The sequence below is a fragment of the Mesoplodon mirus genome (genome assembly GCF_964341445.2).
Source record: "Mesoplodon mirus genome assembly, chromosome: 3".
Taxonomy (NCBI): Eukaryota; Metazoa; Chordata; class Mammalia; order Artiodactyla; family Ziphiidae; genus Mesoplodon; species Mesoplodon mirus.
In genome coordinates, this window is record NC_138978.1 from 25,910,403 (window position 1) to 25,924,329 (window position 13,927).

The 13,927-nt window shown below is 40.3% G+C and overlaps 1 protein-coding gene across 19 annotated transcripts in view; it reads left to right on the forward strand.

Moving 5' to 3' along the window:
* EPB41 (erythrocyte membrane protein band 4.1) overlaps positions 1-13,927 on the forward strand; it is a 204,227-nt gene that overhangs the window by 102,939 nt on the left and 87,361 nt on the right. For all 19 annotated transcript variants that reach the window (XM_082613567.1, XM_082613580.1, XM_082613562.1 and 16 more), the window contains exons 7-8: positions 669-887; positions 12,689-12,776. In XM_082613567.1, the coding sequence (XP_082469693.1) occupies positions 669-887; positions 12,689-12,776 (307 nt within the window). The remainder of the gene's footprint in view (positions 1-668; positions 888-12,688; positions 12,777-13,927) is intronic.

Below are 13,927 nucleotides of genomic sequence, written 5' to 3' on the forward strand. Positions count from 1 at the left end.
GTCAAAGATATGATTCTAATTAATAGAGGAGTTTTCAATTTAATCATACCTCCCAGCTTTCCTGTTTGGTAAAAGAGTCTGAACTGGTTAACCCAGTCAGAACAAGGGCTAAGGAGGTCAGGGCCATGGGTGTGAATACCATATGGTGTGTCTGACATATGTAGGGTCACTCAGTTTGTTGGACTTAACTGTTTCAACCCTCATCTGAATTCCCTATAGTTTAGCATACAGGTGGAATCGGTCTTACAAGATGATAGTGTGTGGAAGGCTGCATGCAATTTAAGCCCATCTTGGAGGAAAAACATACCAAAGAACGTTCATATCCTAGTGAAAATGTATCAGTAATGTCATCTTTGTATATGAAAGGCAGTATCTACGCATTTGGCAAAGCAACATGATAGAAAAGAAGGGACCCAATTTGGGGGCCAAGCAGCCTTTATTACTATCTGACATTGAAATAGTACAATGAACAACCATATACCCTCTACCTACACTGAACAATTATTACTATTATCTCATATTTACTTAATCATTCTTTTTCTTTCTCCCTCCCTACCTCTCTCTCCTGTTTTCTTCCTTTTTCTCTCTCTGTATCTTATTGTTTTTGTTGCTGACATGTTTTTGTTTTTGTTGCTGACATGCTGACATTTGTTTCTCTTTGGCTGTAGGTATTATTTATGTCTTCAACTTCGGCAGGACATAGTTGCAGGACGTCTGCCCTGTTCATTTGCAACCTTAGCATTATTAGGTTCTTATACCATCCAGTCTGAGCTGGGAGACTATGACCCAGAACTCCATGGTGCAGATTATGTTAGTGATTTTAAACTGGCCCCAAATCAGACCAAGGAACTTGAAGAGAAGGTCATGGAACTGCATAAGTCATACAGGTAAATATGTCTCCAGGATTTGTTCTGTGTTTACTCTGACAGTAAGTTTAAACCCTTGACCTGGGATTGATTCAGTGTTTGCCTTAGTGGAACTGGTGCCATAGAAAGAGTCAGCTTGAGCTCAGTTCCCTCCCAATTCTTTGGGCAAGTCATTTAAACCCTCTGAACCTCAGTTTTCTCATCAGAGTAATAGTTGTTGCATTGTTGGATGAAAACTAAATGAGGTAATATATGTAAAGCACTAAGCACAGTATCTGGCACATATAGGTGCTCAATAAATGGTAGCTATTATTATTATTGCCTTACCTTTTTTTTTTCCAGATTTTAAGTGTATTATGCTGTATTAGATGCCTTGAGATCTTTAGAGCAGAGGTTCTTAACTTGGGGTCTATGTACATGGATAGACTTCAGAGGGCCCATGAAACCCCTGAAGGTATTTTTAAAAGTCTTTATTGAATTCACTAATTTTTTTTCATGGAAATAATTTGTTAATGTTGGGAGGTATAACAGTGATCAAGAACAGGTTCAGACTGAGCTGGGTTGAATTCTTGGCTCTGCTTGGTCCTGGCCTGTGACCTTGGGTAATTCACTTAATCTCTCTGAGCCTCAGTTTCCTTATATGTCTGATAGCCATCATTACCTCAGAGGAAATAGGGTGAGCCATAGGATTAAAAAAGGTAATATGTGTAAAAACTTAATACAACATCTTACATAGTAAAAATTCAATAAATGTTAGCTAATATTAAAGTCCCAGAAAAATTTGTGTTTCTTCCTACCATATATCCCATTGTTATTTGAGTGACTTGTTATAGCTAAATTTTACAAGCTGCCTTAGCGTTTTTTGTTTTTTTTTTTGCGGTACGCGGGCCTCTCCCGTTGTGGAGCACAGGCTCCGGACTCACAGGCTCAGTGGCCATGGTTCACAGGCTCAGCCGCTCCGCAGCATGTGGGATCTTCCCGGACCGGGGCACGATCCCGTGTCCCCTGCATCGGCAGGCGGACTCTCAACCACTGTGCGACCAGGGAAGCCCTGCCTTAGCTTATTAAGGAGACTGATCCTGGCCTTGAGTTGGTATGCTGAATTATGTTAGCATGAGTTAGGCTAGGATGCTCCAAAGGGTCATACTGCTGAGAAGTCCAGAGTGGTCTTAGTAGGCTTTTCATGGTAGGAACAAGTATTCTGTTTGGCCGTTGAGCCATCTTATTTTCCTTAGAGTGGTTCCAAAAAGATTGCATGGATTGAGATGCCTCAGATGAGAGTTTGAACTCAAGTGCCCCAATTCTGGTTGCCTTATTCCCCCTGTAGGTTCCGGTTCCGCAGTCATGAGAACCATAATAGACTTTAAAGACTTTAAAGTCTACAACCTACATAGCAATAGTCTTATAACTATCATCTTACTCTCCTGAGGTCACACTGTTTCTACAGAGAACTGCCGAGGTTTGCTTTTCAAGTATGAGCATATACATTACAATGCTCTGATATCTAAGACCACTAATACATCACTTCCAACTAGTTGATGATTGTAGCTTAAGCATGTTGTATTGTCCTTAAATATGTTTTTAATATACTTATTTATATTCTGATTATGATTCTAGAAATTTATATATATATATACATAAAATATATAATTACACACACATATATATACAAAAGCAAGTAATGGAAAGAAGCAATCAATTAAAATAATTTGATTTGTTAAAATGTCAGGATTGTAGGGAAGTGTTCTTTTTTTCTAATAATTTAAAAATAATTTTTATTGGTAGTGTAATCTTTGAGCAATCAATAAAATGGTAAAAGAAAATATTTTACTGCTGCTGTGGAGCAAAACAGCAGAAAATAGTGGTATCAGATTATGATTGATACCTAACTTCTGTCTCTGATGATTTTTTTTTTTTTTTTTTTTGTGGTACGCGGCCTCTCACTCTTGTGACCTCTCCCGTTGCGGAGCACAGGCTCAGCGGCCATGGCTCACGGGCCCAGCCGCTCCACGGCATGTGGGATCTTCCCGGACCAGGGCACGAACCCGTGTCCGCTGCATCGGCAGGCGGACTCTCAACCACTGCGCCACCAGGGAAGCCCTTTTATTTATTTATTTTTTAAGGAGCCCCAGTTTATCTATCACTCAGCTTCAACAGTTATTATCCCTGTAGCTTTCTTGAGTCATTTATTCCCCTCCATATTTTTCCCTGACAGTATTTTAAAGCAAGTCATATAATTTCACCCATAAAAACTTAAGTATCTACCAGGATACAGATTTTAAGAACACAATACAACTATCACACCTAAAAAAATTAACACTAATTCTTTAATATCTGATGATTCTTTTAATGGTTATTTAATCATAATAGAATTTCAGGTTTGGGAGGACTTTATAGTCTAAATCTCATGCAATGCTTGATTCTCCTTTACAGCATTGTTACATAATCATCATAACATTATAAGCAGCTAATTATTGTGTGTCTGTTATTATGTGCCAGATACTATGCTAGGCACTTTATGTATAATATCATATTTATCCTTTATAATCACCCTTTGAATTAGGCCAGCTCCTTTCTTTCTTTTTTTTCATAAATTTATTTATTTATTTTTGGTTGTGTTGGGTCTTCGATGCTGCACGCCGGCTTTCTCTAGTTGCTGCGAGCAGGGGCTACTCTTCGTTGCTGCATGGGCTTCTCATTGCAGTGGCTTCTCTTTTTGCGGAGCTTGGGCTCTAGGCGCATGGGCTTCAGTAGTTGTGGCTCGCGGGCTCTAGAGCACAGGCTCAGTGGTTGTGGTGCACGGGCTTAGTTGCTCCGTGGCATGTGGGATCTTCATGGACCAGGGCTCGAACCCATGTTCCTTGCATTGGCAGGTGGATTCTTAACCACTGCACCACCAGGGAAGTCCCAGGCCAGCTCTTTTCATATGATGTTGTTTTACAGACTGCCGGCAGTCTCCAAGATTCTTTTTTTGTGTGTATTTATTTATTTTTGGCTGCATTGGGTCTTTGTTGCTGTGCATGGGCTTTCTCTAGTTGTGGCGAGCGGGAGCTACTCTTTGTTGTGGTGCGCAGGCTTTTTATTGTGTTGGCTTCTCTTGTTGCGGAGCATGGGCTCTAGGCATGTGGGCTTCAGTAGTTGTGGCGCGTGGGCTCAGTATTTGTGGCTCTAGAGTGCGGGCTCAGTAGTTGTAGCACACGGGCTTAGTTGCTCTGTGGCATGTGGGATCTGCCTGGACCAGAGCTCAAACCCGCGTCCCTTGCATTGACAGGTGGATTCTTAACCACTGTGCCACCAGGGAAGCCCAGTCTCCAAGATTCTGTTAAGGGGTCCATGAGGTCAAAATTATTTTCATAATAATACTAAGATATTATTTGCCCATTTCACTGTGTTGAAATGGTGGAGCACAAATCAAAGCAGTGGCACCAAGCTGTACTACTAGTCATTATATGCTTCACCAACATTCACTTTTATTTATATTTATTTATTTATTAAAAATTTCCATTTTAGCCCCTTTTTTTTTTTTCGGTATGTGGGCCTCTCACTGTTGTGGCCTCTCCCGTTGCGGAGCACAGGCTCTGGACGCGCAGGCTCAGCGGCCATGGCTCACGGGCCTAGCCTTTCCGCAGCATGTGGGATCTTCCCGGACCGGGGCACAAACCCGTGTCCCCTGCATCGGCAGGCGGACTCTCAACCACTGCGCCACCAGGGAAGCCCCTAACCCTTTTTTTAAAATTGGCTTTATTTATTTATTTTTGGCTGCATTGGGTCTTCATTGCTGCACATGGGTTTCTCTAGTTGCGGTGAGCGGGGGTTACTCTTCGTTACTGTGTGTGGGCTTCTCATTGCAGTGGCTTCTCTTGTTGCAGAGCATGGGCTTCTAGGCATGAGGGCTTCAGTAGGTTCAGCATATGGGCTCAGTAGTTGTGGCTCGCGGGCTCTAGGGCACAGGCTCAGTAGTTTTGGCACACGGGGTTAGTTGCTTCGCGGCATGTGGGATCTTCCCGGACCAGGCCACGAACCCATGTCCCCTCCATTGTCAGGCAGATTCTTAACCACTGTGCCACCAGGGAAGTCCCACACTTTTACTTTTTAACTTGCAGTTAAAAATTTAAAAATAAAATAAAATATTTTTAAACCTGCCAGTTCACTTAAAAATTTTCATGATGAAGCAGTAAAGAGTATTGATTTTATTAAATCTGAAATACATCCTGTTTAATATTCTTTGTGATTTAATGGGAAGTACACAGAAAGCACTTCTGCTGCATACTGAGGTACTCGTCTTGAAGAAAAGCACATGTGTAATTGTTTTGAGTTCTCAGCTGCATTAGCCAGTTTTTTAATGCAACACCTTTTTTACTTGAAAAAGTGACTGTGATTATTCAGACTTGGTTATTTGGCATACATTTCCTCAAAAATGAAATGAGCCAGTCCTTTAAGGATTGGTAAATGACTGATAGTATTTGTTGCTAATGACAAAATTCAAGCTTTCAAATGAAAATTAGAATTTTGGAAAATTTGTATTTGCCATCATGATCTTGACAGGTTCCAAATACTTAAACGACTTTTCTGATGAAGTTGGTGATTTTTTTTTTTTTTTTTTTTTTTTTTTTTTGCGGTATGCGGGCCTCTCACTGTTGTGGCCTCCCCCGTTGCGGAGCACAGGCTCCAGACGCGCAGGCCCAGCGGCCATGGCTCACGGGCCCAGCCGCTCCGCGGCATATGGGATCCCCCCAGACCGGGGCACGAACCCGTATCCCCTGCATCGGCAGGCGGACTCTCAACCACTGCGCCACCAGGGAGGCCCTAAAGTTGGTGATTATTTTAATGAATGTGTTTCTTTTCTTTTAATATTGTACAATGAAATGTGTCAGCATTTGGAAAACTTGCATTACTCAGCCAACCAGTATTTTTCAGATATGAAATGCATGATGTTACAAAATCATGCATCTGTATAAAAGGCCCATTCAAAATGCAAGATAGACCAATGGATTTTAATGTAATATGGTACAAAAAGTTCACTGATATGTTTTCAGATTTCACATTGCAACTAACCTTTAGGAAACTGCCATTGTTAAGTTTTGGTGTAGTATCAAAGAAAAATATTTTTAATCATCAATTCTTCCTTTTCCAACTACATATCTGTGTGAGATCAGGTTTCTTCATATATTACAACCATACAAAATATTGCAACAGATTGAATACAGAAGCAGGTAGGAAAATCTAGCTGTCTTCTAAGCTGCACATTAAAAAAAATTTGTAAATATGTAAAGCAGTATCACTCCTTAACTACATTTGGGGAAAATACTGTTATTTTTCACACAAAAAATTTTTCATATTAAAATATGAGTCGTTTATTGTTATTCAGTAAGTCCCCTACATACAAACGAGTTCCGTTCGGAGAGCGTATTCGTAAGTCCAATTTGTTCGTAAGTCCAGCAAAGTTAGCCTAGGTACCCAACTAACACAATCGGCTATATAATGTTGCTTTTATGCTTGCTTCTGGACATCCTGGGCTTGAAATAAAGATTCTGTACTGCTATACTCTACAGTACTGTACAAAGTACACAAAAGCACAACCACTTGTAGAGAATGCAAGCACGTGACAATGTATGCCAGACACGTGAACTAACTTACGTGATTGGACATGCAAACGCACATTCACATCTTTGAAAGTTCGCAACTTGAATGTTCATAAGTAGGGGACTTACTGTTCTTTAAAGATTTAATCAATAGTTTTCAATTTTATTAGTTTTAATTTCTAATATAGTAAATATTGATAGAAATAACTCACATTAAAAAAAACTCTTTAGAGTCCTCAGTAATTATTGAGAGTGAAGGGATCCTGAGGTCAAAAAGTTTGAGAACCCCTGAGTTAGGCAATAAGACAAAAACCTGGGCTGTGGAGTCCGCCTGTCTTGCTTTGAATTCAGGCTCCATTCCTTATTAGCTTTAAGACTCAGTAAGTTATTTAAGCTCTCTAAGTTTCAGTTTTTTCATCTGAAAAATAAGGCTGATGATGTGAATTTTGTGATTGTTAAATTAGAAATTCATGTAAAGTGCTTTGTACAATGATTCTTATTCCATTTTACAAGTAATGAATGTGAGTCTGGGTTTAGAGAACTGCTCTTTGGAACTAGCTGCGTTTAAACCCAAATAGGTGAAACGATCTCAGAGGACAGGTGGATATGGTCCACTTGATGTTCTCTGAGGTATACAGATAGAAATTGAGCAATAATCGATCTCCATGATTAGAAAATTTAGAGGTCTGTCATCTTGGAATTGCTCCTTTTTGGAAAGATTGGCAATCCTCACAAAGAGAAAGCAAAATGGAAATTTTAATTGTGTCCAACAACGTGACATTTTAACCAGTCCAAAGAGACTTCTGCTTAGGCAGAAGCATTTGCTATGCATTGGAAAATACAAGTAAATACTATCCTGCTCCTCAGATAAATAGAAGATAGCCTACGTACATGGAATTCTTAGTAGTGGCCCTTTGCTTAGACAGACTGTGAAGCTATAGTTAACACTAAATTTACAGTAGCAAATCAAGCTTTAAAATGAATTGTCCTCCATTTATGGGGACTAAGATGGTATGTAAAGTTGTCAGTTGTTCCCCACTTAATTATTTGAAACCACAGTCCTTAATTAGAAGATGCAACAACATTATTAAAAGGCTGTCACAACCCCGCCAGATGAAAACTGCTGACCACAAGCATGTAGAGCCCAAATTGGCTGAAACCAGAAGATGGGTGATGCTTGAAACTTCACCTTGATGCCAACCAATCAGAGAATTGTCCATGAGCTGATCATGCACTCTGTAGCCCCCTCCCTCACACTGTCTTTAAAACCTTTGTCTCCTAATCAGTAACTTGGAGATCGTTTTAGGACATTAATCCACCATCTTCCCAGGTTGCTGGCTGCCTGAATAAAGCAACTTTTCCCATCAAAAAAAAAAAAAGGGGGCTTCCCTGGTGGTGCAGTGGTTGAGAGTCCGCCTGCCGATGCAGGGGACACGGGTTCGTGCCCCGGTCCGGGAAGATCCCACATGCCGCCGAGCGGCTGGTCCCGTGAGCCATGGCCGCTGAGCCTGCACGTCCGGACCCTGTGCTCTGCAATGGGAGAGGCCACAACAGTGAGAGGCCCGCATACCTCAAAAAAAAAAAAAAAAAAAAGGCTGTCACATAACATTGGAACTCACTGAATGGCTCTATATCCTGACTCCACTTGTTCAAAATAAATACAGGGAAATTTTGTTATAACTTCTCTTTTTAATGAGCAAAAGTTAACCAGTGCCAAAGCTCCCTGGTTAGGTACTTCGGTAAGCTGCAGTTGTTTCAAGTAGTAAATTATTAGGTGGTACTGAATAAATTCAGGACAGTACTCCTAATGGTTTAGAGCTGTCTAATCTCTTCCCAGATAGTTTGTTACTACTTTCAAGAGTCTTCAAACATTTAGGAAAAACCATAGTCTTTAAAATGTTAAGTTGAAAATCATTTTATTTATTTATTTTTTTTTGCGATACACGGGCCTCTCACTGTTGTGGCCTCTCCCGTTGCGGAGCACAGGCTCCGGAAGCGCAGGCTCAGCGGCCATGGCTCACGGGCTCAGCCGCTCCGCGGCATGTGGGATCTTCTCGGACCGGGGCACGAACCCGTGTCCCCTGCATCGGCAGGCAGACTCTCAACCACTGCGCCACCAGGGCAGCCCGAAAATCATTTTTAATTTGTGATTTAAATTTGTAAAATATATGTTTGTATTTATGCACAGGTATCTGTGGTTGGTGGGATTATGGGAGATTTTCTTCTTTTTTTTTCCTATGCTCTTAAAGATATTTTCCAAATTTTATACAATGAATGAATGATTTTTATAAGCAGAAAAAGCTTCCTGAAACAATTGTGTTCTAAAGCCGTTAGGTGGGATAGAGCAAGATAGCCATCCATGCTGAGAGGCAGTCTGGCTGGGGATACTGGGGCCTAAGCAGGGTGAGGAGAATGTTCATTGTGGGGGGCCAGCCTGGCAGGAGAAGTCAGAGCTCAAATAGGATGAAAAGGGAGTCGTGTGGACACGTGGTTGTTGTTATCACAGGCAGAGCAGAGTGAGAAGGGCATCCATGTGAGGGTAAGGCCTGCAGAGGGCATCCCTATGGGATGGTACCTGATACAGGTGTTGAAGCCTAAGCCGGGTGAAGAAGATGTCTATGGAAGGGGTAGCCTAACACCAGGAGTCAGAACCTGAGTGAGGTAAGGAGGACATGTGTGGGGAGCAGCCTAGCGTGGGGAATTCAGAGTCTAAGCCAGTGAAGAGGGCATCCACGTGGAGGAGGGGTCAGTGGCAGCAAAGAGAGATTGGTTATGTACAGGGGGTTGATCAAATAAGTCAATGTATTGTGTTAAGGATAATGGGAGCCAGGTTTCTGACTGTCAGTAAAGGGAGATACAAATTAGAGTGAGAGAGAAATTAAAATGAACCCTGTGGTGTTGCATTAAAACTGGAGGTTTCAATGTAAACTCATTGTTTCCAATAGATAGATGGATGGATAGATAGATGTTAGATAGATAGATAGAGATGTAAATAGGTATACACACACACACACACACACACAGACACACATACACACGCATACTCACATACTCTGACTCTACGTTGTGCCAGAAGGAGGTGCTCAAAAAATGATGGGAAATGGTCAGAGGGACACAGAATCCAGCTTAGAAAGGCTCCCACTAACCAAATCTGGGACGATTTAAGCACTAAAATAAATATGGGAAAGAATTGATTATATCACATTGAATAAGCTGAGAATCCCTGAGTCCACACTGATATAAATGAGTGAATACATTAAAAGTTTGACAAGGAATAGACTGTTTCCAAATACATTCCCACAGAATATTTATTAATTACAAAGAGGTAAAGAGGAATTTCATGGAAGAGAAGCCCGGCAGACATCACTGATCAAAACGAACATCTCCTGGAAGAGACAAATTGAAATCATGTTCCCCCTGATAGGATGCAGTGAGAACACAGGGTCACTTCTGTGACATTCCTGTGAAAGATGTATAACTTATGGGGTCAATTTATGGAGAAACATCAGACAGGCCCAAATTGAGGGGCATTCTATAGAATAACTGGCCTATAATCTTTAGAAGTTCAAGATTAGGAAAGTCAAAGAAAGACTAAGAAACTTTTCCAGACTGAAGAGGATGAAAGAGAGATGAACTAAATGAAACTCCATGAGGCTAAACTGGATTCTTCTGCCATACAGACCATTTTGGAAATAACTGGGTAAACTCGAATGGGGTCTGAGGATTAGATGGCAGTAATGTATTATTACTGTTTATTTCCTTGTTTTCAGAGTCCTGTGGAGGTTATGTAGGAGAATGTCCTTGTTTGTAGGAATTACACACCAGAGTACTTGGGAGTGACTGCTCATCAGGTTGACAGTTTGCTCTCAATGGTTCAGGAAAAATTGTTTGTATTGTAGGTAACTTTTAAGTGTGTTTCAAAATTTTTTAGTTATATAAAAAAATGTTAAATGCAAAGCATCAGCCAAACCTCAAATATAAATATTATTTTCAACTAACAAGGAAAGTCATAGTTTTAAAGATCTCTTCTTACCACCTGCCCTTAATACAATTTTAAAGCATGCTTACTTATTAGAAAATCATTTAACTACATAGTTTGAAATTTAAATCTGTATTCAAACTGATTGACCCCGTTAATGTCCCTTAGAGTTGGAGGAGTATGGGGAAGATTTCATCATGATTGCTTCATTTAATGTCTTAAAACTTGTCTTCAAATTCAAGTGATTAAAATTATTTCTCGGGCTTCCCTGGTGGCGCAGTGGTTGAGAGTCCGCCTGCCGATGCAGGGGACACTGGTTCGTGCCCCGGTCCGGGAAGATCCCATATGCCGTGGAGCGGCTAGGCCCATGAGCCATGGCCGCTGGGTCTGCACGGCCGGAGCCTGTGCCCCGCAACGGGAGAGGCCACAACAGTGAGAGGCCGGCGTACTGCAAAAAAAAAAAAAAAAAAGATTTCTCTTTTATGAGTAGCTTATGATGTACCACTGTACCAGAAACCTAAGGGTGCAATAATAATAAACATTTATATTTTACAAAGCAGTTTCACAAGCATTATCTCATTTTACCCTACTAGTCACATTCATTCATTCAGCAAAGATTAAAAAAAAAATCATTGCCTATACTAGTCTCAGGAAGTAGGTATTATTATGCTTCTTACTTTATAGTTAGGAGATTGAGGTCACCACTTTTAAGTGCAGGAGCCAGGATTCCAGCTGCAGTGATGTGACTTGGGTCCTGGCTAAAGCCTGCTACCTTAAACTGAGTCATAACTTGCCTATGACCATGTAATCCCTCCATGCTTGTTTCTTCGTCAGCAAAGTGAAAGTGTTGGACTCTATAATCTTCAAGCTGCATTCCAGCTTCGAATCCTAAAATTCAAGCCATCAATAATACTAACACTAACAACAACAAAGACAAAAAAACCAAAAACCCATAAAATGGGCGTAACCTTAACTAGAAAAGTATATGATTTATATGAGGGAAAAAAAAACTACAAAAACTTCCTGAGATGTTTTTAATGACTTGAATATACAGACTTGCATATGTGTTTATTTTCCCATTCTCCTTTTTTGTGTTCAATTTCAGAGTCATTAATAAAGAGCATTCAGGTATGATGATTTAGTGCTTGTGGAAGGAAGTTTTTATTCTGAGATGCTGAGTCATTAACAAATCTGCAGTTTCTTTCCTGAGATTTTTTTTTATGGGGGGGTGTTATTCCAGGGAACCCTTTGTTCTTTTTAATGAGGATAAAGACAGATGGGTTTGGAAAAGACTTTCTCTTGTTAAATGAATAGGTCACTGCTGCTTTTTATAGCTGGAGGCTGGCAGTCTTATGGGAAATAGGCATTTACATGTTTTCTTTGGGGGTATGGCTGCTTTATTGTCACTATGAAGTTCTGTTTGATTGGTCTGAATTGCACAGCACTAGGAGTAATATTATTTTCTTCAAAGCTCAGCGTAACAGCTCATGAGCACTTTTCAAAAGAGAAGAAAGTTATAAAGGAGAAGGCAAGACTGTCATAGTGAGTGTTTAGACAGTGAGACTGATTGTTTTCAAACAAATTTAATTCATTATATGCCTAGTAATGAAGACATCTTAATAACAGAGAAAACAGCCCCATTATCTACATGCCTCTATTAACCAATTTATTTTGTTTAGGTCAGTGGGCAGGACACCATCTGTTACCAGAAATTTTCTTTTCATCAAGCCTGCCCCCATTAAGAATCCCCAGTTAAGCAACTTCAGCTGCCCTCCTGTTTAATTTCCATATTAACTCAATTCAGGGATAGGGAGAGAAAAAGGCAGCTAAGAGGATACTGTAAGTTGTACCATGCCCTCAGAGGATTTAATTTGGTCACCTCCTTGACAAGATAAATTAGTGGGAGGAGTTTATGTGTGTGGGAGAAAAGGCCTAAGGAGAGGGAGGGGCAGAACTGATGGTGGATGAGGTAGCTTTAAAGAAATTTAGGTTTCATTTTTTAACTTTTTTTCTGATAGCTTTTTGGTGACTTTTTGTTTCTCCAAGGTCTCTTTTTCCAAGGCATATTTCAATTATTTAGATACAGGTAGTGATAAGAGTCCTTTTCCATACATAATAGTCTACTTTTAGGACTATGAAATATATCTACACACATATTGGTATGTATATGTTTATATAAAGTACAAGTAATATACAAATGTTATTATTGTAAATGTTGACACTGTGACACTGAAAGTCTTTTTGTTTTTCTTCTATCAAAGGTCCATGACTCCAGCTCAGGCTGACCTGGAATTTCTTGAGAATGCCAAAAAGTTGTCTATGTATGGTGTTGACCTTCATAAAGCAAAGGTAATGGTAACTTTGGCCTTTATTAATATGCGTGTATCAGACCTGTGTCATACAATATTTCTTACCAACCTTTATCTGGGGCATTACAAAACGTTCAGAGGAGATAGTAATTCTTGTTGGAATTTTAAGTCTATCAGTTGAACCAGTCAAGTGTATTAAGTGTATCAATTGAATTGCCCTTTTACAATTCCACCATCAGAACGAAGTTTCACACCTAAGCAGCCATAAGGATCAAAAGATATATCACCGAGAGCAAAAGAAATGATAATTTCCTAAAATGCAGATACACTTGAAAATATAGAGTGACAGTGAGGCATGTTTCACAGACAACATCACCTATATCAGAATCACCCGGGGTGTTTATTAAATATGCAGATTCCTGAGCTCCTCCCAGATTTACTGAATTACTTTGGAGGAGAGGCTAAGTCTCCAGATTTAATGAATATCCCAAATGATCCTCCTTCATGCTTGAATCTGAGAATCATTGGCGTAAGGTAGTGGTTCTCAAAGTGTGGTCTCTGAACCAGCATTTAGCATCGTCTAGGAACTTGTTAGAAATGCTCATGTCAGGTCCCATCCCAGTCTCGCTGAATCAGAAACTATGTGGGTGGAGCCCAGCAGTCTGTTTTAATAAGCTCTCCAGGTGATTCTAATGCACACAGGAGGAACCACAGTGGCTCATTTGAGAACCACTGGGTTAGGGATTTGGAAACTTGAGCTTTCAACCTAGTTCTACCTAATACAACCTAACACAATGAATACTTAAGGGATGTCGCTTGACTTCTCTCATCTTCAGCTACTGAAATGGCTGGGGAGGTTGAGGAGTTTGTGAGAGAAAGAAAGGGCTCAAGGCATGATCTGAGGTTCATTTAGAGAAATTTAACTAGGATGCGTGATGGGGAATCAAAACCATGTCCAGTGAGAAACAGGCAAAGGAATAGGGATACTTAACCCACAGAAGGGAAAGTTTAGGAAAGATATAATGTCAGTCTTCATGGATTTCAAGGATTAACTTGTGAAGTAAAGATTTTACTATGGCTCCAAGATATAACACTAGAGCCGGTAAAATGAAAACTGCAGGGAAATACTTTTCAGCCCAGTTGGACAAATTGTCTCACAGAGCTATTTCAAAGATGGGATGGGCTACCTCA